The sequence below is a fragment of the Prorops nasuta genome, unplaced genomic scaffold (genome assembly GCF_024137725.1).
Source record: "Prorops nasuta isolate Cenicafe-Biocafe unplaced genomic scaffold, Cenicafe_Pnas_1.2 PNAS00022, whole genome shotgun sequence".
Taxonomy (NCBI): domain Eukaryota; kingdom Metazoa; phylum Arthropoda; class Insecta; order Hymenoptera; family Bethylidae; genus Prorops; species Prorops nasuta.
Genome location: NW_027116819.1, coordinates 722,637 through 748,271, shown reverse-complemented (window position 1 = coordinate 748,271; position 25,635 = coordinate 722,637). Strand labels below are relative to the sequence as shown.

General features: G+C 36.7%; 6 protein-coding genes across 8 annotated transcripts; 3 read left to right on the top strand and 3 right to left on the bottom strand.

The window, feature by feature from the left end:
• The first annotated feature begins 138 nt into the window (after positions 1-138).
• On the top strand, positions 139-9,393 carry LOC136781214 (DAZ-associated protein 2-like). Of its 3 annotated transcripts, none has more exons than XM_066740028.1 (5): positions 139-298; positions 6,880-6,948; positions 7,053-7,156; positions 7,233-7,397; positions 7,572-9,393. In XM_066740028.1, exons 1-5 carry the CDS (start codon positions 283-285, stop codon positions 7,749-7,751), a joined length of 534 nt encoding a protein of 177 aa, XP_066596125.1. In that variant the 5' UTR covers positions 139-282; the 3' UTR covers positions 7,752-9,393. The 3 variants fall into 3 exon arrangements, with proteins under 3 accessions (XP_066596125.1, XP_066596126.1, XP_066596124.1); XM_066740029.1 differs by having other exon boundaries at positions 6,880-6,954; positions 7,233-7,391; XM_066740027.1 differs by having other exon boundaries at positions 6,880-6,954.
• A 2,732-nt stretch (positions 9,394-12,125) lies between these two features.
• LOC136781215 (uncharacterized) lies at positions 12,126-13,280 on the bottom strand. The gene is made up of 3 exons (XM_066740030.1): positions 12,982-13,280; positions 12,450-12,593; positions 12,126-12,377 (listed from the first exon to the last, which is right to left on the bottom strand). The coding sequence occupies exons 1-3, from the start codon at positions 13,090-13,092 to the stop codon at positions 12,183-12,185; spliced, it is 450 nt and encodes a 149-aa protein (XP_066596127.1). The 5' UTR covers positions 13,093-13,280; the 3' UTR covers positions 12,126-12,182.
• Positions 13,281-13,741: 461 nt separating this feature from the next.
• On the top strand, positions 13,742-16,820 carry ATPsynbeta (ATP synthase, beta subunit). The gene is made up of 7 exons (XM_066740279.1): positions 13,742-13,907; positions 14,686-14,895; positions 14,955-15,218; positions 15,283-15,626; positions 15,729-15,954; positions 16,060-16,289; positions 16,372-16,820. The coding sequence occupies exons 1-7, from the start codon at positions 13,799-13,801 to the stop codon at positions 16,543-16,545; spliced, it is 1,557 nt and encodes a 518-aa protein (XP_066596376.1). The 5' UTR covers positions 13,742-13,798; the 3' UTR covers positions 16,546-16,820.
• A 54-nt stretch (positions 16,821-16,874) lies between these two features.
• LOC136781393 (dopaminechrome tautomerase-like) lies at positions 16,875-21,180 on the bottom strand. The gene is made up of 3 exons (XM_066740280.1): positions 20,638-21,180; positions 20,184-20,404; positions 16,875-20,050 (listed from the first exon to the last, which is right to left on the bottom strand). The coding sequence occupies exon 3, from the start codon at positions 19,541-19,543 to the stop codon at positions 18,218-18,220; it is 1,326 nt and encodes a 441-aa protein (XP_066596377.1). The 5' UTR covers positions 19,544-20,050; positions 20,184-20,404; positions 20,638-21,180; the 3' UTR covers positions 16,875-18,217.
• Positions 21,181-22,431: 1,251 nt separating this feature from the next.
• LOC136781395 (thioredoxin, mitochondrial) lies at positions 22,432-23,230 on the top strand. Its single transcript, XM_066740282.1, has 3 exons — positions 22,432-22,783; positions 22,861-22,984; positions 23,067-23,230. The coding sequence occupies exons 1-3, from the start codon at positions 22,611-22,613 to the stop codon at positions 23,178-23,180; spliced, it is 411 nt and encodes a 136-aa protein (XP_066596379.1). The 5' UTR covers positions 22,432-22,610; the 3' UTR covers positions 23,181-23,230.
• On the bottom strand, positions 23,216-24,371 carry LOC136781396 (uncharacterized protein C7orf50 homolog). The gene is made up of 2 exons (XM_066740283.1): positions 23,844-24,371; positions 23,216-23,763 (listed from the first exon to the last, which is right to left on the bottom strand). Exons 1-2 carry the CDS (start codon positions 23,958-23,960, stop codon positions 23,479-23,481), a joined length of 402 nt encoding a protein of 133 aa, XP_066596380.1. The 5' UTR covers positions 23,961-24,371; the 3' UTR covers positions 23,216-23,478.
• Positions 24,372-25,635: the final 1,264 nt, after the last annotated feature.

Sequence of the window (25,635 nt, the reverse complement as noted above, 5' to 3'; positions counted from 1 at the left end):
GAATAAATTAAAGTGGCGACTAAAAGCAAACTGCAACGCGCCATTGTACATACACACGGGATTGGTTGTCGTTGATTGGGTACTGCGCGTCAATTTTTGAACCAATGGAATTTCAGGGATTCTGGGCCACAGGCACGCTCAATAAAAGGGCGCTAGGCGCTAGTGTCTGTCAAGTGTCACAGCCGTTCCCTGTGTGTCTTCTCGATATATTGAAACTGAAATCGGGTGAAATCTCATTAGAAGTAACGTATTTTTTTCTAGAGTGTGAAACTTAAAGCAATAATGACCGACAAAAAAGGTAACTATGCGTAATAATCGCGCAAATACGATTATAGCGTTATGTGTTATTACGTGCTCAAGTTTTTCGTGTTTTTGAGCCGCGAGTACTACTTGTAACTCGTGCGCGATCGAGAGAGTTTACGATGTCAGCGATGCTGTCCGACACCTGTGAATTGCATTCCAATCATATTCGTATCGTTAAACTCAGAAACGTGGGACAAACACGCGTAATAATCAGAACAAATTTTATCTCTGTTCACTGACAGATTAATCAATACCTCGCTCTGCGTGTGGGAAATACAAAATGGCCTCCGGACTCCTTTCTTCCTACCCGAATTGTTTTTCCACTTCATACTTTTCTTTTCTAAATACTTCATCATTCCACTTTTCATTCGTCTCCTCCATCTACCTTTGGGTGATAACTCGTAATTTTAGTCACTTTTAATTCTTTACTCCTTTTGTTCCCTCCCTCCCCCTCTCCCAAACCACAACCCAAAACCCACAATTGTGCCGTATTTACGCTCCAACTCCAATCCAATTTATCAAGTACCAAGTTTCAAGATTGTCCTGTTGACCCATCCCCATCGACTAAGGACTAGTTTTTTCAGCATTTTATTAGCATTTTTACACTAAAACTCATCTAAGTACTTCCTAACATCCTTTTTATATTCTTTGATATTTACAACATTTACAGTATCCCAAAAATTAATGAATAACAGATATTGTATTCTTGGAAACAATTATCCAGAGGCCATTGTAATTATATACAGAAGGAAAATCCACAATAATAGACAAGATATTTTGTTATTTTTTGATAACATTATACTACTTAACTAAAGGAGCCTAAGAGAGAAAATACAGGATCGGTCTTAGATAACATAAATAGAATTGAAATAGTATGATTTTAATAAGTTTCAATAAGGCAATAGAATATTGTTAATATTAGGATTGTACAAAATCTTGAGGACTCGTAGAGCATCTTTATTTGTTCTATCTCTCTACCAATAACTAGGAAAAAACCAAATCTTATGGAATAGCTGGTTTAAATAACTTTAAGAAATCTATGTATAGACCATGGATGATCGGTGCAACTCTGACATTTTCTCTCTAAAAAGACGTTTGTAGCAATATATAAGCATTGGGTGAATTAAGCAGTAAGAATACTGTGAATTGGCTCCAAGATCACGTAAACATTAAAATTGAGAAAAGTAGTTAATCCCGATTTGATAAAAGATATAATAATGTTACGGACCTTAATGCGACATATAATTACAACGATCTTGCTTTATATACCCAAGCAGCAGGCGTGAGAGACGGATTGTAGTGTTAAGGACGTATAAAAGGTTAGCTCGTAAGTAGACCGATGGTACACATATCTTTAATAAAAGGATATTGTACCGCAAACGTGTGCGACCATATTATCATGATGGTATAGCTTTTGAAGCGAAGGATAGCGCCTACAGTTGTGGCTGTCAATATGTTTGCAGCGGACCATTACAAAGACGATTTGATCCCAGTCAGTAGGTGGAGCTTGGAAGACCGGCGTTCGCGCAGCCTAAGCCACGTATCTAACCTCACCTTACTCTATATATTACCTTAAACTCACTACGTGTTTATATACCAACATAAATAAATATATGTATATACATGTATGTAAGTGATTTACACGCACACGTGCCGCCAACTGCACAAGTGCCTGTAGGTCCATACATATACGTGTATAATTAATTGAATTTATATACATATATATATGTATATGTGTGTGTATATATATATATATATATATGTATAGACTCGCACCGCGCGATCCCTGATTCAAAAAGTAACTGATTGTGATTGATAGCTTTAATCTGTAATATGAGGAAAATACGAATATACGAGAGTGTGAAAAGCTCGGCCATTTTATAGTGTCCGTTTCGCGTACAAAATGGCTGTCCGCCTCAATCTTTAGTGCCCCCTATTCTCCCAATCTTATTAATATGATTTTCCTCATTTTTACAGGCTAGCTCGCAACAAGTATGGTCTCATAATCAATTAGAAATACTCATAGGAGAATACGATGAATAAATAGTTGAGACGACGTAAAGGAATTCGCTCGAATGTTCACGTGAGAGCCGGCAATACTTTTTGAATTAGTGACGTCCGGCTGCCAATACATCCAGATCAATATGAACGTAATATATTGATATGGGTGTATATTATAATATTTCGTACTGAAATCGTGGTATTGGCTGATTGCTTAATTTATTACTCCTTTTTTTCTGTTTGTTTTTTTTTCTATTTTTCTTCTTTTCTCTGTTCTTTGTTTCAAAGAGAGAGAGAGGGGGAGGGGGGAAGAATTATTTTCTTCTTTTTACTTTCTAATAATGAACTACTATGTCTGGAAAGTGCACGCGGGAGGAATTGTTGATATTTGAAGATCGCAAGCGCCAAGACATAGTAGGTCAGCTGGGTGAACACGGATGTTGTATCTATAAAAGCTCAGCGTACTTCTGATAATATTGCTGGTAGCATTCAATATAGAAAGTTGGTAGCTCACTTTTAACAATAGCGCATGCTGCTTCTGAGTTTGGCCACAAGTTTCATAAGAATCGTTTGGAAGATTCATCGATGACCTATAATAGCACATTTACTTGAATACGGTTTTTAAACTTCTTAAAATAATGAAACCTGTGGTCCAGGCTTGCATGTATGTAGTTTGGAAATTCATATTCTCTACTTTTCTACTTTATTTTGTTCTTAAGATTAAGGTAACTCGAATTGCTTATTTTCTAGTATTAAAAAAGATTTGCTCGATGGATTTAACGAAATGTGGCAAACGTAATAATGCTCAGATTAGAGACAAGCTCTTTCGGTCTAATCGAATGGTCAGTTTTTGTGGAATATTTCAGTATTACAGAGAATTACGTTTGTCTACATTGGTTGTTTAGCACGCAGGTACGCAGTAGCTTCAGTTCTTTTTCTCTTCTACTTGTTCCCTTTTGTATTTTGGTTTTGCATGCTCGGAATGTATTATTGCAATCAGAGTCAGTGCTACGAGAAATAAAAGTATTCGTGCTGGGAGTATGTTGTACGAAGCTGAGGGTAGCATCGGAGACTGACTAAAGTATGTTTGCGTGTCCTACACAGTGTGTCACGGATTGTGCGCAAAAATCCTGTAGTCAGTGCCTAAAGAGCTTGTGAAATTAAATTTTCTACAAATATTGTTCACTTTTATTGGGTCTTCCTTGAGGTAATAATAATAAACCTTTTGAGATAAGCGGAATGTCTTTTAAAAGACGGTTTTATGATTTGAACTTTATTGAGGAGGTCATTGCCAAAACAAGGCATCAAATTTATCAAAACTGTTTTGAGGTGAAGAAATGAAATCCCCGGTAGCGTAAAGGTTAATAAAACATGGACCTTTTTGAACAAGCTTCAAGAGTTGGCCCGGAACATTTTTTATTTTATTATTTAGCTAGATTTTATAGACTATTCTCAATGAAAATTTCCTAAATATTTAAAATAATGCAGAGGTCTGTGTACATTATCATACACATTAATTAATTAATGCTACTGCTGCATTGATAAATCCTTAGGCAATTTTTTAAAATTTTATAATAATTTGCATGGGCACGTGGACAGATATTGTCACGTATAACTCTGTTAATAGTGAGCTTAAGTCAGATAGTGTTTTACGATACTAGTTTAAACCGTAAAAGTATTTGCGCTTCCGTCTAGAATCGAGTGACCGGGCAAATGTAAAAGACGCTGAAACAGAATGATGTGATTATTCATTCGTAGGTCATTCGATCGTGTCGAGGCGCAACTGTTCCATAGTAGCATTTTTGCAAAACGTTTGTTAAGCATGTTAAATTATAAGAACCAATAAAATTGTATTGTCAATGTATCGATGATCTAGTATATACCCAGTGTACGTTAAATAGCAAAAATGCTACATGAAACTGCGAAAGAATAAAGAAAAACTTTCAACGAGCCAATAAACAACTGTAAGAGCATTTGAAAGAAAGAATTTTATTATAATTAAATGCACGCACACACAGTCGCGCGCGCAATTTTGTGGCGCGATTGTCGGGGTGTGTATAAGCACACTCTATACGTATATACGTATGCAGATATGTATATATGTATACTATTATTGGATTTAATGATTGTTTGCACCGTGGCACTCTGACACACAAAGAAATTTGGAATTGTTGGAAGTCGTCCTGACGTCCCCGAAAGAACTTGGACGAATAGCAGAAATAACGATTGAAAATTGGAGTTTTCTGCCAAACGTCAGGACGACGTTCAATTTGACCCTCGTGGACAATTTGGTGTGGGCTGACGTCTATGTTAGAATACAACATGTCCATCCACTGCTGCTGAGCTTGAGCTACTATCATACGCAAGCAGGGGAGAACCTGTTGCGCCCCAAAGAAACGAAAATAACGAACGAGTTTGCGTATGCTAATCGCAATGGCACAGGCCGTAATCTATAGAGTACTAAAACACAACTGGATGCTCCTATTATTGTACTATCTATGTTAATATTATTATTGTTATTGTTGTCGGAAAAACTAGCAAAAGACACGCGTCAATCTGAGTCACGATATATTAATTTGAACTTATGAAACTTTTATGCAGACATTAAAGGGGCATCCAGATTAATAATATATATACGCAATTATAAAGAACTTTTAATCATGTTTTACCTTTATTTATGGATATTTGCAGAAATTTGTGGTTTGCTAAATCTTGTCACAACTTTTTGAATGTGTGGAACTTGATATATATATACTATATATATATCCACATTATACTATACATATTATATATATATATACTTAACGTACCACTGTACTCATTGTATAAATTACACATTCACCGCCCGCCGAACTCGAATTTATCGGTTTAAACTTTGGTAAAGACTTGAAATTTATATATATATTATATTTTTGCCATTTAGTTTTTTCAAAGAAACTCTTTCCTAATCGAATCTTTTAATTACTCGGATTATCCAAAGATCATTCTTTCGAACAATCAATCATTCTTCCTTTTTGTTATCCCTAGCTTTATTTTAGCTCTGTTTGTACTTTTTTATTTGTTTGTTTGTTCGTTTGTTATTTTTCTCTCTCCTTTTTTCTTTTGTTTAATATGACCAAGCCTGAGAATTTGGCGACATTTTTACCTCGTTACAATTATTGTTACCTTGAATTTTGTTTACTCTGGTTTTATTACAATTTTTCCATTTATGAAAATGCATCTGAAAATTACTTAGTTTCGAACAACTGAAGAGTGGAAAGTCGCAGTTGAAAATTTTTAAATTGAAATTTTATTATGGTTTTTTACATAATAATAACAATTAATTACATTTATTTTCACTGATTGATTTTACAGAATTTTGTCAATTCTATAACTGCTTTTTTTATTACAATAAAATAACTATTCATTTTTGATCGCCATGGCATATTAAGAAAAATAGAGAAAGAAAAGAGAGTAGAAACTAAAGACAGACGTATATACCTTTTGGCTGGACCCATCTACTCTTCAAGTGCCAGTTTTTTTTTTTTTTTTTTTTCAAATTTATTCACTCAGATTTGGTCATCAGACGAATGTAATCGGCTTTCACCTTGATTGCGTAACGCTATTTGCTTTGAGATCGGTTTCGTATTATATTATCTTAGTTTTAGAAGTAAAGGTAGGTGAATCTCAACGAGTTTTCATTTGAGAATAGTAACTCGCTTCTACATTCCTAAGAATCGACCAAAAGTGAATCTTCGTTGAGTCAAAAATGAAAGAAAAACGACCAATGAACCAATTTTTGAATAATTCTACTACACTAAATTTAAGTTCTCTAAAAAGAGCACAGTAACTACGAAATACTACAAAAATATCAAAATTCTAGTGATAAAGGTCTTTCGTTAAAATTAAAGGTTGCTCGTCCCCTGATTTACACGAGAGATTTGTAAAATTATTTAAAAATGCTATTCTCAAGTATGACTCGCTTTACAAATGCGTTTCCATCGAGGAATCGTGCAAAATTAACATGGATCTTTGAAGGAACGCATGTTTCCATTTTACCTCCTTGCCTGTCATTGACAATGTTGAATTAGTGCAAATTATTCGACTAAAGACACCTAGAAGTTGTAGGAAAATTATCGGACCAGAGAAAATATTGCAATACTATTATTATGTAACATAAGAGATATAAGTGAGAAATGTTATTTTGTGAATGACAGGAGGGTAGGAGACCGTTCTTTCGGTTATTTCTTTCCACCATTATTTAGTGACTAACATTGTTTGAGCTTTGAATAGTACCTTGATAAAAACGGTGTATGTCATGTGTAAGATATACTTGGGTGTGGGAGTACCACTTCTTAAGTTGAGGGCAAGACGAGTACGAGACTTCAGCAGGGACGGTCTTCTTTCAACTCGTGTAGAGTCACAGATATCAGCCAAAATAATTGTTATTGCATTTGAAATTATTCCCAAGCGTGCTGTGTACTCGTCTGCTTATCGACGTGCTGTTATGGCAGTGGTATCACGTACCGTTGGGCTTAGTCGATTTTCATGATGAATTACCATACGTTATTTCATTCTGCATTCCTTGTGTTACAGCATACCCCGTGGCTCCTCATCCACCTACAGGCTTTGTCCCTGCACCAGCACAGCCAGCTACCTACGGTGGTACGCGTAAGGAACCTCTTCTTCTTCTTTTCCTCTCAGACGATTTAGAAACACCAGTATAAGGTATATCAATAGAGAATCTAAATATTAATATATAAATACAGTTGCAGGCGCTGCACCGTACGGGGTTTTCCCTAATCAGCCCCAGCTCTATGCAGCACAGGGTCCTCCACCACCAACGTATGATCAAACTCTCACGCATCCCATGGTAATGAAGATATTAATTTTAGAAAAGAAAATTGTAAGGTTTAAACACTGAAAAGTAATCTAAACATTTTTTACAGATGTATCAGCCAATGTATGGTCAAGGATATCCTGGAGGATACCTGACTGGTTATCCAACTGCATATGGACCACTGCAATATTATCCACCATTAGCTGCAGCTGCAGCGTACTATCCTGCAGCAGCGATGCAGCCTGCACCAGTTAGACCTACTATTATGGTATCTGTAAGTTTGTGTATGCTCCTGCAAACTTCAAAATTCTTTGTGGTTTAATATAAGAGACGAAGAGTCTCTTCATCAGGCCAGTAGAATCTTGCAATTCCTATGAAATCTGGAGCACTTTTTGTAATTATTGTACATTATTTGAGCGTCAATTGATATATTGTTTTGTTATTGTAGAACGGTTTCGATGGTACCAGATTCGATGGAATTTCACAGCCAGTCTTGCCACCACCACCACCAGGAGTAGCAGCAAACGCTGCACAGCTAGCTGCAATGGCAGGGCATAGCGTAGCCCTGTCGCAAAAGAAAGGATCGTTCTTAGGAGGTGGAACGGAAGGCGGTTATACCTTCTGGTAAAGCCATGCGTACCGTTTTGCGAAAGCACTCAGTTTATCGAGGCATTGTTGTCGAATGATCCGTGTAGGTTAATCTGATATTTTGACATTTCTGACTTGTGTTGGAGGAGCCCTGATATCAGCCATCCAAAGAAGCTTTTGCGATTGTATTGAAGCGGTACCTCGTCGTCATTCCCTCGAATTAATCGTTCATTCCTTAAACGAGCATCTAGAACAAGAGCTTTTTAACCAATCAAAAAACAAAAGGAAAGAAAAGACAAGAAAAAAATTGAATGAGAGAAAATAAACTCTCACCATTCCCTCAGAGGCACACAGCTCGCTCCTCGAATGAATTTTAAAAAACGCGAGCGTATTTGGTTAGGCTGATATTTTTACAATGGAGGCAGCTTTAGTTTAATATGCGCAAACCCATCGACTGGGTCTTCCTCTTGTCACTTATCAATGAGAGCAGCGAGACGGCTGCATCTAAATTTTATGTCCTCGCTGATTGGTTTGCGTATTAAGAAAATTGTAACTCTTTCATAGACTCACTCGTAATGAGGCAGTTGCCATAAGAAAACGATTCTCATTCTTGATGCAGCTTTGAATATTCCATAATGATCCTTCGATACTTTCCATTTGCTCATTGAATTTAAATTATCTCGCTGTAAATTCGATACCAATTATCAAGTGATAACGAGCTAACCTTGTAGATTCATCTTTCGACAAATATCGCAAGAATGTTATTTTCTCAATTATCTTTCAACAATAATTCATTTCAATCGTTTCATTATCAATTGGTACTGGGATTGTCAGTGAGATGAGTAAGAGTAAGTAGGAGATTGCAGCTATGCTCATTCACCTGCAAGGATCGATATTCAAAGTGTGTTTTATGCCGATTGCTTTTTTAATTAGTAAGTGGCACTTGATCTTTAGCGAGTGGCAGGCCGCAGAGCGAAATTAAGATTTTGCTCCACACCATTTCTCTGTTATTCCCTAGACGATTCTTTGGAATCATTTTTTTTTCTTGTAGGTTTTGTTTTCAATGCTCCAATCATTGAGCTCGGTAGTTCACTAGAATTATTAGAAAACGCGACAGGCTTGCGTGGATGATTCACGAGGCCTACTGATCACGCGACGAACCTTGGTACAATTGACAAAATGATAAAACTGCTAACACAGATAAAAGACTCGCATTAAGCAAATCAATTGATTAATTCCAGACGAATATGTATAACTGATTTAAGAAGCCGTTTTAAGGGTTGCGTGACGTAAAAATCGGTGCCCCAATCTACTTTATTGCTTTTTATAGTTGTGACTTTTTTCTCAATTATTTACACTTATTAGTGGATTTTTATGATATTTTCATCATGGTTATTTTTTCCATGAATCTATTGTTACTGGATAAACGATAGCTCTCTAATTATGTGATAGTTTTTGTGAAATTTTACAGGGCTCGAATGCCAAAACTGAAGGAATCAGTAGTTCTCGTGTAATTAAAAGTTTGAACGATACTTACTACCTTGTCAAGAGAAAAACTAGAAACAACAAGGAAACAACAAACAAAAAAATACGCACTCATTTCTTTTTTTATAATCGATTATTATCTTTCCCCACTAGTTGTTGTCATATTTTTGTTTTACCTAAACGCAGACTAGTTAGGTCGGCTAATTAAAGCTATAATTTAATTTTTAACGAAGGCTTGTCCAAAATGCTGGATTTTATTTTAACATAATGTTACAGATCCGCTTGTCGAAATGATCTCCATATAGTACCATGTTAAACTACAAATCTAAATGCCCACCATGTTTTTAACCATATAGTATTTCAATCATTGTTTACGCTCCAATATTTGAATACATAAACAAGGCGAAATATCGAATAATAAAATTACTCTTTATTTAGTAAAGTAAATGTTAGACATATCGGTATGCGGAACTGAAAAATTGCGTTGTGCATTTGACTGTGAAAAAGAAGGAAACTTACAAAAATTTTGAAACTTGAGTTTCTTTATGGGAAAAACTTGGGCAAATTTGACAAAAGGACTAAGACAAGTATTTAAAGTACAAATATATATGTATATGAGTGCCACGCAGAACGTATAAAAGATAAAACTCTCATCATTTTGGTCAAGCCTAAAAAAAAGCCATATTAGGCAAGTTGCAATGGTGACAAAGCGAGCGATGCAGGAAATTTTCGTGCTGTCACGAAGCTCGAAAGAATTCTTCCCTGATTCGTGTTGCTTAGAGACACACGCACGCGCACGTGCGCGAAATTTAGACTGAATAAAGATGCGCGCTCCGCAAATCTGATAATTACAATTGCCGCTAATAACTGGAATAATTAGTGGTTGTCACATTTGTCATTTTTGCTGCATTCGTTCTGTTGGCGAAATTAGAATACTTGTTTAAGAATATATTTTCGAGAGCCTGGGCCAATTCCACCAGTTAACCACCGATCGATACTTAATTTTAATTGTCCTTCAACTGAACGTTCATTTAATTCGACGTATATATGTACGAGAATACGATGTGTATGTCTATGTATTAGAACAATTAAAATTTAGTAATGGTGGCGTTAGCTTAATTAGCCAGGATTAAAATGATGCGATCGTCGAGTCTTTCATTTTAGTTGTTTGGCTCTAATTATCCTCTGAAAATTGTAGTCTGTATGATTTTCATTTAAGATTGCACTGGAGAAATTGGCCACGTGCAGCCGCGAAACTGCTTTGCTCCGCGGTCATTTAGTGTAGAAAAACGAAAAAGCCTGCAAGCGAGAATAATTCTTTGTACGTTCTATATATATAAGCAGGCGTGTATACAAAATGTTGATTGAGCAATGAAGATGCAAAATATTAATTTACAATTGGTGATAGTTTAGGATAGTTTTATTTAGAAACTTTTCAAATGGGTGTCCTGGCAGACTTGACCAGTATTTTCGACGTTTCTGCGTGAAACAAGAGGAAAAGGAAAAAAAGAGAGAAGCACGGTCGATTAATTGTTGTTAAAGTCGAGCTCGTTATTCTTTGATTCAAGAAAGATAAAAAAGAAAGCATCGTTTTATACCGTAGTTACTTTTGTGCCGTATGTTCTTTTTTATTACTGGTTCTACAAATTTGGTGAGTTTTTTGTCTAGTACGAAGAACAGCAAAAACTGATACATTTGTGTTATACGAAGGAAAATTGTTTGTATGGAGAACAGAGCAGACTCGTCTATCTTCGTCTTTCTAGTAATCGTATTATGTCCTCGCAGAGCTAATTCCATAACTGGCCAATTTTGTTCGCGTACTCCCGTGAATTATGTTCCCTTCGTACCTCACATTCATTTTCTACCTAATAATAGTATGCCAGCATCAGAAATGCGTAATTTCAATTCAATTTTTAAAAATCTAGTCCAAAGAAACCAGATAATCGTTGAAAAAATATTTCTTGTATTCCTCTCAATATTTGAACCATAGACACTAAACGTCAATCAAATCCAAGCTCTTTTTTTCGTATAATATATTTCCATTGAAGGTGATAAAAAAGGTTTTACCGACATATAGGATATTCTCCAATAAACTCGTCGCTCGACGATAAATGCGCAGGTGTGTGTATTCATTGATGAAGTATTCGCGGAATTGCTAAACCGATCGGTTAAAATTTACGCGAAAAAACGCTAAAGCGAAAGAAAAAATTTGGAGAAAAAATATTGTAACACTCGATGCAAGATTGCAGTCGAATTGGTAGCTTGACGAGAGGAGAGGAAAAAGAAGGCAGTTTATGGCTTTTTAATTTTCAGCTAATATTTTATAGCAGATGCTTCCACGAGCCTAATGGACAAAAGGGGGTGATTGAAAAAGAAAACAGACGACATGCGAAAAAGGGTCAACGAAAGTTTGCATATCACGTACCGACGAAAGAGTGACCTCTCACTCCTAGCCGCGTTATGCAATAACAAAGAAAGCTTTGCTGCGATCTTTAGTACTTCTCTCTCTCGAGATCGCTACGAAGAGACAAAATGATTAAAATGAATTTGTTAAGCACCCCCCACCTTTAAACTGTGAGCTTGAACGTCGATTTTTATCGATTTCTTCATAATATGGATCATGCTGCATCCGGATGTCCGGATATACAAGAACACATAAGCTAGATAAAAAGAATTAACGAAATATGTTGTGTTATATTTATAATTAAATTATTCTTATTTAACTGACTTATTTGCTGACTTTTTACCGTTTAGATGAGAATTTATGCGATATTTTTTGACCGATTATTTGTAATAAGAGAGAAAGAGAAAGAGAGAGAGAGAGAGAGAGAGAGAGATTGGGAGTGATGGAAAGGTTTTATATCATGGAAAAGTGTGCAATAAACACAAAGTCTATTGTAACAATAAAGAAATGATATTACTTGCAATGCTATGTTCATTATTAGATTTATTTGTTTTCTACCTGATCCAATTTATTAAATAATCTCTAAACAGATGGAAAAGATCTATGTTTCAATACTCTTTCCATTTCCTTCTTTCTTTCTTCCAAAGTTTTTTCAAATTCAGCAATACAATTTTTAAAGCAAGCTTCATGATCTTTTCTATCAGTTTTTTTGTCCACATTTTTTAAATGTTCATCATACATTTCTTCGCATTTGGATACACATGTTACCAAACCTTTCTGCAATATATATTTTTACTTTATCTTATATTCTGTAAGAAATTACTTAAATTTATGAGAAGAAAAATATACCTGTAAATTTGAAATTTCATTTTGAATGTGTGTCTGTGCTTTTAGGGTTGTAATATTGCAATCATCCACACACTTTTTTCTATGTTCTCGATCAACTGCAAATATACTATCGTAGCAACTAAGATTGCATTTCAATGTCTCCTTCTACAAATCAGAAAAAATAAACTGGACTGATAAATCTTTTTATAAAAGTGGGAAGAAATAATAGTGGCAGAGTAAATGAAAGAATAACAGACAGATATTAAGATTTGATTTTTGATCAATTATTTCATAAGAACAATGTTGGATCTCTTAATTAGTCTACAGACTTATTACATATATTTAAAATAAAAAACTGTTGTCAAGCTTTCTAACCCAAAATATATAATTTTATTTTTTCTTTACTATTGCTTTCTTAATGTTAAAATTTAAATTTGGACTTAATATGATGCAAAATAGATATCAAAATTTTATCATAACAATTGAATAAGCATTCTCTGTAATTGTCGTACATCGGGACTGAAATTGGTATAAATTGTATTATTATAATTACCTCCAATGGTATCATATAAGTGTTATCTAAATGAATAATTAGGGGTGTTACTCTTGAGACAAAAGGATCTTTCAGAATATCAAAATTACGTACTTCACGTGGTCTGAACATTTTATAACTTTTATTATTTGTTTAATCAATAATGAAAAATGTGTACCACTTTTGATGATTACTTAATCACCAAGGATCATTGATCACCAACAACAGCTGACTAAACTGAAATAAAGGTTTCCACTTTCCAGGGATCTTAGTGCTCGTGCACAACCGTCCTGTTTCTTATGATTTTCCTGGTTCCTCTGTGCATTAGTTCCTCCCAGTTCCTCCCACTGCCTCCCAGTTCCTTGTTCAACCCCCACTCTTCTTTATTTCGCTCGCTCGATCTCATCGTCATCCTCTCTCCTGCAAGTTTGGAGATACATTTTTTATAAGCCATACATGTGTGGAAGAAAATGTTCCATTTTCAAGGATAAATGGGAGTTATCTCACAAAATTATTTTATCTAAAATCTTTTTCCTACAATTATAGGCTGTAATTTAAGACACAGTTGGACAAATATATATATTGCTACGTGCGTTAGCACAGTTTTAAGCAATAATTGGACAAAAGAGAACAATTGTCCAATGTAGTCCAATTGGAATCGAATTTTTAAGATCATATTTGCGTAACTGCAGTGTTCGTTCCATTCCGCGATTCAGCCCTACCGGCATGGCGGCATGGTTCCACTTCTCGGGGTCCGTTCCGGTTCGGTTGTCTTTCCTCTATCTCAACTCAACTCATTCGGCTCAATCACGAGCACGACGTTCTCACTTCATCGGCCATGATGTTGAGTGCCGTGTCGAAGGCAGCCGTTGGAGCCCTTAGGGCTGTAAAACCCACCCTTCTTCAAAATGAAATTGCAAAAGTATCCGGAGCTTTATCCGCGAACAGTGAGTAAACCAATTCTCAAATCAAATTTCTCGATACAGTTCAGCCTATCATAAGAGAGAAATATTCTCTCGTGCACCGTAGCGGTACTGTACCCGTCAATGTAATATGCCCCTTTCACGACAACCCCTTTATATCTTCAAAGATTAACAATTACAACTTGTCTACGTTGCTTATCCTTAGTCGAATTAGTCCTTTCGTCTGGTATATCCATTTTCTCTCATTGATAACTTAGTCATGTATTCATTATATAATCCGTGTTTCTTCTATTCGGGCACGTTATCTTAAACATGGCGGCAGCCGTTCCATCCCATTATTACCGCTATTGATCAACGATCGTTCGTTATCGGCATACAAATACATCAGATTCATCAAACTCTATCATAGTCGATATTAAATCTATAATGAGACCATGTGGTCCAAATAAGAGAAATTATTCAAGTCAATTTTTTCTCTAATCCCTATCATTCCCTTCGACCAAATTTTTCCAGTTCCCTCGATTAATGTCATTCGCTAAATATTCCATGGCGAATCTCGTACGAGATTTGAAAAACGTTCCAACTGAAAGGAATCCCTTAACCTTCTGCTGGGAATAAAAATATTTTGCATTATGTAACCTTTTGGGTCATAGTTGTTATCTAACAACAATTCATTGCTTTAATAAAGCATAATATTGAAATGTATGATAATATTGCTTTTAATTCTCAATATTTTTAATGTTCATTAGTAACTTTTGGTAACAAATTTTTTAATGACAATAATACTCTGCTTTTTATCTAGGAAGAGATTATGCAGCAAAAGCTGCAGCTTCTACGAAAGTTGCCCAGGGTAAGGTGGTAGCAGTTATTGGTGCTGTCGTTGACGTACAGTTTGAAGATGACCTTCCACCCATTCTAAATGCCCTTGAAGTACAAAATCGCTCTCCAAGGCTAGTCCTTGAAGTTGCCCAACATTTGGGAGAAAACATTGTCCGTACTATTGCCATGGATGGTAAGATCTTATTTTATATATTGTTTTGGTATCATTCTCTAATAATCTGTTTGTTACAGGTACCGAAGGGTTAATCCGTGGTCAATCAGTTTTGGACTCTGGATATCCCATTCGTATTCCAGTTGGTGCTGAGACCCTGGGCAGAATTATCAACGTGATCGGGGAGCCTATCGATGAGCGTGGACCTATTAATACGGACAAGCTTGCTGCCATTCACGCGGACGCTCCTGAATTTGTGGAAATGTCAGTAGAACAAGAGATTTTGGTTACTGGAATCAAGGTTGTGGATCTTCTAGCTCCCTATGCCAAGGGAGGAAAGATTGGTAAATTATTGAGTCTTGTCGAAGGATCGAATAAAATATTAAAGCGAATTTTTGACATTGCTAGGTCTATTCGGTGGTGCCGGCGTCGGTAAAACCGTGTTGATTATGGAGCTTATCAACAACGTAGCTAAGGCTCATGGTGGTTACTCTGTGTTTGCTGGCGTTGGTGAACGAACCCGTGAGGGTAACGATTTGTATCACGAGATGATTGAGGGTGGTGTCATCTCCTTGAAGGATAAGACCTCAAAGGTAGCACTCGTATACGGGCAAATGAACGAACCTCCAGGCGCCCGTGCCCGTGTCGCCTTGACTGGTTTGACCGTCGCTGAGTATTTCCGTGATCAGGAAGGCCAGGACGTATTGCTCTTTATTGACAATATTTTCAGGTTCACCCAAGCTGGTTCTGAGGTACGCGTTTTTTTCTCAGTTTCAATATTCTTAACAATTGTTCAATTCTACAAATGTAGTCTCGCTAAAGAAGCAGAAGTATAAAATAATTCATATTTTTAGGTATCAGCCTTGCTGGGTCGTATCCCATCCGCCGTAGGTTACCAACCAACCTTAGCCACTGACATGGGTGCTATGCAAGAAAGAATTACGACAACAAAGAAAGGATCCATTACATCTGTACAGGCTATTTACGTGCCTGCTGATGATTTGACCGATCCAGCCCCAGCTACCACTTTTGCTCACTTGGACGCTACTACCGTCTTGTCCCGTGCCATTGCCGAATTAGGTAATTACTTGACTCTCTAATACTCACCTGGATCAATCTATTTATATTTTAATGCATCGAAGTAATTTTACCAGATTTCGTATAACATTAATGTGTATTTCTCAGGTATCTATCCCGCTGTCGACCCTCTTGACTCGACCTCTCGTATCATGGACCCGAACATTATTGGTACCGAGCATTACAACATTGCCCGTGGTGTCCAGAAAATCCTTCAAGACTATAAGTCACTCCAAGATATCATTGCCATTTTGGGTATGGATGAATTGTCTGAAGAGGACAAACTTACTGTCGCACGTGCCCGTAAGATCCAAAGGTTCTTGTCTCAACCATTCCAGGTAAGTGTATCTGCATCGTTAAAATTAAATTATAAAATCACATTATCCCCTGTGCAATACTATTGATAACGTGTTACCCTAGGTCGCCGAAGTTTTCACTGGTCACGCTGGTAAATTAGTACCTTTGCAAGAAACGATTAAAGGTTTCCAAAAAATCTTAGCTGGAGAATATGATCATCTTCCAGAGGTCGCATTCTACATGGTTGGACCCATTGAAGAAGTCGTAGCAAAGGCAGAAACATTAGCCAAACAATAATAAAATAATTAAAGAGTCATTATAAATCGCGTCATTAAAATTATTGAAGCAATCTTCAAAAAGTTCGGCATCTGTATTGTAACGGGCCAATTAGTAGATTGCCCTCTCTATTAAGTCACCATGATACAAAGTAGAATTGTTCTACGTACTTTAAGAGCAGTTAAGTGTGCTTAAGACAATTTTATGAAAATTCAATCGGCAAACTTGTTAAGATTGAGTAACGCATACTGCAACATGGTGGTATACGTTATACATGAATAAAAGTTTTACAAATATCTTCTTCTTTCCTATCCTGAAATAATAAGGTTGACTTTCAGTACACTAGGATATAATATTATTATATACTTTATTTATACGAAATAATCTATACACACAACGCGTAGCATTATGACGTAAATGAATAGTTACTGGTGCAGACATCACTGTGCACTATAGAAAATATATATTAATTTTTGCCATGATTCTTATATTTGTAGAAAAGTTACTGTGAAAAATACGATGTACATTACTTAATAATTAATTCTTGTAAGATCTTTCGTTCCATTTGTGGAGTTAAGATTAAAAAGGAGTGCGTCACGTTTAATTACCGTGCGATTTTGACTATTGCGTTCCAGCTGGACAACTGAATGGAATTAAACGAAGCGAAACCTTTTTAGCCTGAGAAGAAGCATGTACACGGATAAACATCGAACGGTAGACGGAACACTAGACAAATGTCCCTCCGCGCTTCACTCGACTAGATTCTCCACGAGTGTCTAATCGCTGAGATTATCTTGTTCCTATAATAGAACGGTAAAAGCTAATAGAAAGTTTAAACGTACTGTGCGCTACTGAAGAGAAAGAGAGATCTGTAATCGAAGAAATATATATTTTGGTTTAAGGGTTGAGAGAAGCTCTCACACGAGGCACGATTCAATTAAGTAGTACGAGTCTCGCATATGTACCTTATGGCCAATGAAATGACAATTTTGTACGTATGTTTAGAGATAGACTAAATCGAAATCAGACGGTGCTCTTTCACGCGCTTGATTGCATGCCGAATTTAGAACGGTGACTCCTGACTCCCAGTTGGATAGACGCATAGTTATAATCAACCTGCAACCAACATTGCAATTCCAGCAAGTAACCCGGTACGCGAAAGAGCATCATCTGATTATGGCTTTAGAAATGAAGCAAAAAATGATTTTGCTCATTCGGTGGACGTAACGTCGCCAGCAGCAAGCGAGCGTAAGGCACTGTAGAGTGATTTTGTCGTTGACTCACGGTTCAGGGATAGGCGATCCGCACTCGAAAACTAGGCCGAATCCCACTGAAAGCGAAACAATAGTGGGAAGCTGCTATTTACGAGATTGTTATCCCGCTTTTTTTTCCTCTTTTCCGCATCAACCGACTGACGACAAGGCCAATTTACATTTTCGTTATGCAGTTTATGCTAATTGGCGCGTGTCCTCGCAGAACAGCGAAACGCCATAATGATAGAAATAAGGCCATATGAGTTACAGGTTCGTTGCGCAACACACGCTCGCGGCTATTTTTCATCTTTCTGGGAGCATGCGGCTAGTTCCATGCTATCGAAATAACCACTCAGCGAATTATATGTTATTTAGGGCACGGTTTGGACTTGCGAATTGTCGAGTTAACAGATGTAAAGAACGAACGAGCGTTGCTTAGTTTATTTAGCGATGAAAAGGAGCAATAGGGCGAGGCTAGAGGCCAAAGCAAAGCTGCTCATCCTGGCATCAGCACCAGCTTCGATATCTGGTAAGATTGGCGAGCTACCGTCTTCCAAATATTGATAGCTCTTTGACATGGCCTTGCTCCTGATCGCTCGGTAATTCGTAACATTAGGGTTCACTTGGTTGGTCAAAAAGTTCTGCAGAGAATTGCTGATGCACCAAATGTTCCCGTCCTCGTCAAAAGCAAAGGTGTCCGGCCATTGCATGAGGAAATGATCCCTGGAGATGGTTCGTTGACCATTGTTGAAGGAAGGTGAAGACAGCGAATCCCACATGGCTACGGCGTCATCAGCCAGAAGGCCAAAATATAGCACTCCTTTGGCAGACATTGCCATTCCATCGGTTTGAGAAATCTTCCTACCAAGATCCCTCACGTAACTATCAACGTTCTTCGACAATTCACTGTCCTTCAGTACCGATACCGGTAAAGAGAACAGATTGAACGAGGACAGTGGACTGTAATAAAGAGTCCTGTTCTTAGCACTAGCGGGGGAGAGTGCAATACCATCGACGTTTATCGGTGAAACGATACGAGTCGACTTCACCATAAAACTGACGGCTTCAGGCTTGGCTTTCATGGACTCATGACGTACTTTCCATGATGTGTTGTTCCGCAGGGAGTACACGATGATTCCAGGATCGTCTTTTCCATTGTCACTGATGTACGCTAGTCCACCATCCTCGTGATCGAGAACGATATCGTTTAGATAAGATGATTCAGGTGGCGTTACGGTACTCGGAAAGTTGTAGCTTCTGAGGACCTTGCCTTCGTCTTCCAAGTCGAGGATCACGAGCCTGGGGGGACATCTGCTCTTAGCTGCCAGCGTCAAGGTTTCCGTGCGACCCGTGTCCAATACCCACATTCGTCCCTTTGGATCAATCTCCATGCTCTGCACAAATTGGAAGGCTCTGCAGTCCCCGACTTTTTGCATATCCCAATTAGGGTAGGCTTCCACCTTCGGGTCTGTGATGTTTTTGATCGGGGTCGCTGATGTGACTCCCAGTGTAAACGGTACACCCTCTTTCCATCTCGGGAAGGTTAGATACATTTTGCCCTTCCATAATTTTATGCCAGCGACTGGATGATTGGCAGGTATGTACCACTTGTGATTGATACTGTGTACCCTCAGCTCCTCTGACGGCCAAGAAACGTTAACAGTTTTCCATTCAAAAATCACTCGAAACGGCTCGTGGCTAGCGACCAGTTGCAAAAGTGCGCCTAATAGGAGCGGCAGCAGGAGGAGCAGCAGGAGGCGCCTCATCTCGTTGCTTCGTGTTGTTGCCACGGCGTAGTACTACTGACTGACTGAACTGACTCTGTCTCTGACTACGATGGGCTGCCTGCCGCAATGGCTACGGAGTACGGACGTGGGGAGGGTTGCTAACTGCTAGTCACTGTAGCCAACTAGCCAGTAGCCACTAGTAAGATTCCTTTATTGTCTTCATACCCATCTATGTAAGCTTAGTACGTTGCCCTCCTCCATCGCTGTATTTAATATGGGTTTCCATCTCCTTTTTCTCGTGGTCTGTACCGTCTCTGCTATACGTGACTCTCTAATAGAAAATTTCCTTGACACGCTCAGGCATAATGAAAATTATGTACATAATTCAGCTTGCATACTTGCCTAATGCTATCATACTTTTTCTCGTCTTTCTCATTATAAAATTATCCCAGACTCGATTTGTTCTTGTTGCCCAATTAGTATTACAAGTTAGGATCGAACTTGAACATTGTAAATAAATCTCTTAAGATGCGATAGTTGTCTCGACTGCGAAGGATACGACGGGAATGCATATTATGAGGTGTTGCGTAATCGTCAAGACGCATTAGGACGCAGTAGATGCTAAGATGAGCAAACATCGTTCGCATCCGGTAACGTACATTGTGCACAACAGACTTACCCACAAATATACCCACAGGTATATCAGTCTGATAAATCGCAGAAGCATTGGGCTCGTTGTCTCTCGTTTTTATTTTCATTGTGACGTCATGACTGGTGTGACCTTTGGCGCGTGGCTTGCTACCAATTGTCAATGCTACGAGTGTTTATATCTGCAGTTTGAATGTTTCGAGTTATCCCAAGCAAAACCACCTTTTTCCGGCACTCGGATGCGTAAGAATTCTAGGATTGCGAGAAAAAATTGTTAAATGAGTTTTATTGATCAAGGACAATTGTATATATCCATGAAATTAACAGATGAAAAGAATCGAAAGAGGAGAGTCTAGCGAGTAAACCTCCCCTTCCTTTGCTAAGGCACATCCATAGAAAATTGTTGCGAGGGGAGATGGTCGTTATGGTAACCATCGATCTTAGGATTTCATCTCCAACCAACGAGAATAACGAGAATAGCTAACCTACTGACTGCGGCCTTGCTTTTGATTCATTCGATACGACACTACGTTGTCCTTGCGCACAGATCATTCAATATTTTTCACTTTCTTAGCTGCCTGTGATTGCTCTTATGCACAGCTGCTTCCGCTTTCCTTAGTTTTACCAGTGGCCTATTCTTAAAACGGCCGTGCTCCAAATAGTAGCTCGTAAATACAAATCCCAGAAGAATTTATCTTTACCGATGGTAAGCTATATTTTAAACATTACAGACCACTCCTCTAATAATATAGGTGTGGTGCCAATATTGCCACGTGCTGCTTATTATTCCTCATTCATCATCTTCTTCACTTCCAGTAATGCACTATGATCGTAATGAATATGCATTGCTCACAGTCGAATGTAGTGCATCCTGCTGCTGCGATAACTCCATTTACGGATTGCACGACGATTGCTCTACCCTTTCTGGGGTATACCAATATATACTATATATATGTATGCAGGGTGAGGCACTTTTAACATGCTCTAGATACACAGAAAATAAAAATTCGTTTATCTCTTTAACTAAATGAAACACAGATTTTTTTACTTGGAAGACTTTCCAAAAGGTCAAATGCAAAAATTGATATCTCTTATAATTATGAAGATAGCTGTATTCTTACGTTTATGCTCTGGTGTATCTTTAGGTGACTCACCCCATATACGTTAAATAGAACAGACTCCTTCAGCTTTCATCGTTTACTTCGTCGAAAATGTAACCCTCATAAGTATAAATCTCTAGAAACATTAAATAGAGCAATTAAAGTAAATTAATATACCATTGCACAATGATGTGTGCAAACAATTATTGCTTTCTTCTCGGGTCAAGTCCAGATAGTATATATATATATATATATATATATACTGCACATACATGATCATCGATGAGTATACTATATATTACACCTTCAATTGGAGCTGTAGGCTCATGTCCATACTGTCCGACCGTGTCTTAGGAATTCCTGGAAACGTATTGCCAATATGGTCATATGGTTATATTTAACCAAGATATTCTCGGATCTTTACTATTTTCAGCGCAATCATTCGCTTATACTTCACCTGCCTACAAATGATAACGCAATATATACTCATTTATTATTCATTTCTCTTTTTTCATATGCCGAATTGATTTAATACATCAGTATTCTGTATCAGGTGGTAGTATAAAAGTGTCAAAGCTCGCGCTAAAACTTGGCCATGGTCAAACAAACGCAACGCACAGTAAAAATTCAATTTTCCATAATACGAGATCATACCTACAGCATAACTTGCTCCTTCAAGGTCTTTAGATCCTCCTCCTATCCCTCTTTTCCCGCATAACTACAATGGATTAAAATAATATATTTTATAATTTTATGCAAAAAACACTACGCTATTACTTAGACTACTCTTCTTTAGGATAATAATTTCTTAAAAGTACTACTACAAAATGTATTCCACATCCTTCTAAAAATATTCCATTGTTTTTATTAGTATGCCCAATATTACGTAATAGCTCGAACTTCAACCATTATATATTTATCTTGAGTCGAGAAGGACTAATATATGTATATTTCAATACTGTTCAAAACGTGTTACCCTATCAGCTGTTTCGAAAAAGAAAAATAAGCAGATGAAGTAAAAAATGCTTGACTGAATACAGGGTTATCCAGGTTAAAAAGGCTAAAGTCCACAATGCAATACATATTACATATATGTGAATATGTGATATGTATGTTTTTAGTTTTTTTTCTTTCTTCTATCGCATCGACTCTTTGAACAGTTTGAACTCGATCAACGAGAGTAAAACGATCAGCTGACGACTGCTGACGACTTAAAGCTAACTTCACTACTTCAAGCCACTTGAAGCTCTCAATTTGAGGTTAGAAAACAACTTGTTATTACGCAGCGTGTAAAATTGTTAAACATTTGTCCTTGCATCCTTGACAATAAACTGCCAATTTCTAAATAGAGAGTAAAAATGTTGAGGATAGTTGCCAGAGGTTTTCGTCAAACGATGGGTAACAGGACGTTTGCTAATGCTCCGGCACAAGAACAGTCGGTTCCAGCAATGTTTAAAGTTCAGGATAACAAAGATTTTGACGAACGAGTAAAGAATTCTAAAGTACCTGTAATCGTTGACTTTTTTGCCACGTAAGTAATTGTTCTATAATCTATTCTTAATTGATTTTTTGGAAACGTTCAAAATGAATATTGTCTTTTTTTTACAGATGGTGTAATCCTTGTCGTATGTTAACGCCAAGAATAGAGTCAGTTGTAGCTGAGAAACAAGGAAAGATAGCTTTGGCTAAAGTTGATATTGACGAAAACAGTGAACTAGCTCTTGATTACGAGGTAAGTGATTGTTGTATGGCTTGTCTATCATTATAGGCATACAGCAATTGTTTCAACATTAATTTAATTTTTGCCAATTTAGGTTGGTTCTGTACCAGTCTTAATTGCAATGAAAGATGGAAAAGTTCTAGACAGGATGGTGGGGCTACAGGATACTGATAAGATTAGGCAGTTTGTTAATAAATATTCTAATTAATGAAATTTATTACAAATATGTAGATTATTGAGAAATTGATGTAAAAAGTGCTTTTAGCTTTATTTATAATACAACCCATTCCCTATATGTAAGGAATTTCCTTTCTTTGACACTTATATTATTTACAAATGCATGAAATAAGTATAAAATAGATGTATTATGAGAAACGATCTTTAATTACATTTGCAATTATATATACAGTTGTCTTACTAATTTATAATGAATTATCTCAATTTACAAAATAATTGAATTATTGCCCGTAAATAATAAAAAATATTAATTTTAACAAATCTATGAGTCATAATGGTAATTCGTTAGGTATAGCTTGCAGCAGTCTTCTAGCTCTTTTATAAGCAACTGTATCCATAATTTCATCTTTGTTAGCTTCGTTATCTTCTACCTTTTTCATTACTTCCATTCCTTTCTTTAAAAGCAGTTCACGCGCGATACCTTTGCATCCTTCAAAATATTCCAGGACAATAGGAAAATGTTCTTCAGGTATTGCAGTTTCATCTAGTAAATGATCTATCAACCAAATTTGTCTGATTTTTTCAAATTTCCATTCACTCTTAGAATGCTTCCACTAAAACACATTATATATGAATATCTACACAATTATTCTTTTGCACTAGAGAAGGATTAATTTTAACAGAACACTGTTACCTTTAAAACATAACTGATAGCCTTTGATTTGGCCTCTTGCCTAAGCGCTCCTAATTTTTGTAACTCTCTCTGTGCAGCCCTTTTTTGTTTTAAATATCTCTTTGATAGGGTTGCCATCTGTTCTCTTTTCCCCGGACACTGACCTGTTTTATTAATCTTACGGGAACGTCCGAGGGGATTTTTAAATTTATCTGGGATTTTCAAACCGTTCGAAAAAGTTATTTTTTTCTAATTCGTTATTACCCGTAAAAGACTGATCAATAAATATTATTGGAAATCGGAGATATGTCGTACTGAGCGGTCCGGGACTGGATTCTGGCTTGAATCTCGGGTTGGGTTGGGTCGCGGGGCACGGTGGCCGTCTCGCTCTCCGGCGCACTCTCCCTTTCCTCACTCCCTAGTCAATGGGCATGGGCACTGGGCAGTGGGTACTTGGGTAGGTAGACTGGGGCGACTGGGCACCTAAAAGTTCGCTGTGCCTCCGTTAGGAGTACAAGCAAAGATCTCACGGATGACGGATGTTAGATGTTACAAGTATGTACACTATTGCTCAATAATCTTGCGTCAGGCGAGGGGCAGTGGGGATAAGAGAGGCAAGGGGTTATCTAGGGAATTCTAGTGGACACCGTCAAATTTTTGATCGGCTATCCCTTTGACGCAAAAGAGCTGTCAAAAGCTAAATTAACCTGTATTTTGAAGAAATACAGAAACATAAATATTTTTAAAAAACAAATAAGAAGAAAGAAAGAAAGGATTTTAATAAATATATAAAGAAAAAATATCAGATGAGTATTAGTTAATAGGAAATGTTAAAGTAATTATAAATTATTAAGAAAATATACTTTGTGGTTTTTTTATTTCTGTTACAGGTTAAATGCTGTTTCTGATGAGTTTAAATTACAGCAAAGAAATATATATAGACCAATGAATAAAAAAGGACTAATTTATGAAGCATTTCTGTGTGGACCAGTTATTTCAATAATTATGGTTTAATTATGTTATAATAGTGATTGTGAAAGCGTTTGGTGTATATACACAAAGAAATTCTATTATAAATTAATAATTATATATAATAATGTGTTGATTCCTATTACTATAAATTAAAGCTAGTTCAATTAAAATACTCGTTCTCTTTCTTCCTTATCCAAATTCTATACATACATAGTAATTAGATATTCTCATAGAATCTATCCTTTAAACTAATTAAATTGCAACTATTTGAAATGTGCAAGTCATAACTATTTGCTTCAATTATTTGTATTATTCAATGCGAGACAAATTGCATAGAGACTCTTCAAATTTCTTATTGATCTGTCACATTCTTTCACATCTTGTGTGACATTTATTTGCCTTGATTGTTCCTTCTTCTTCTAGTTTTCAACATATACCAATATTTCTCTAGATATTTTCAAATACGCTGAAGTATGCTTATTCTGCTGTCTAATTGATTCTATCAATGTGAGGATGATAGGTAAGCTATTGCTCTATTAAATTTGAAGAATCTAGACACTTCACTTAATTTATTGTACTTAAATATAATGTTTGGTACTTCGTCTACATGATATCTTTTCTTTACATTTGACAGGATATTGTCCTCCAATACATTCATGTATACTGCTGAGTTAATCTTGTTTTCAGCTTCAAATAATTTTCCAACTACATATTTGGATATCCATTCCTAATATACAATACTTATTTTGTTACTCCTATTTGTTGTTGAGAATTATCTGTCTTAAATCCTTAATTTATCTAGTCGCCATATATATATTCTATTATTTTCAGATGATTGATA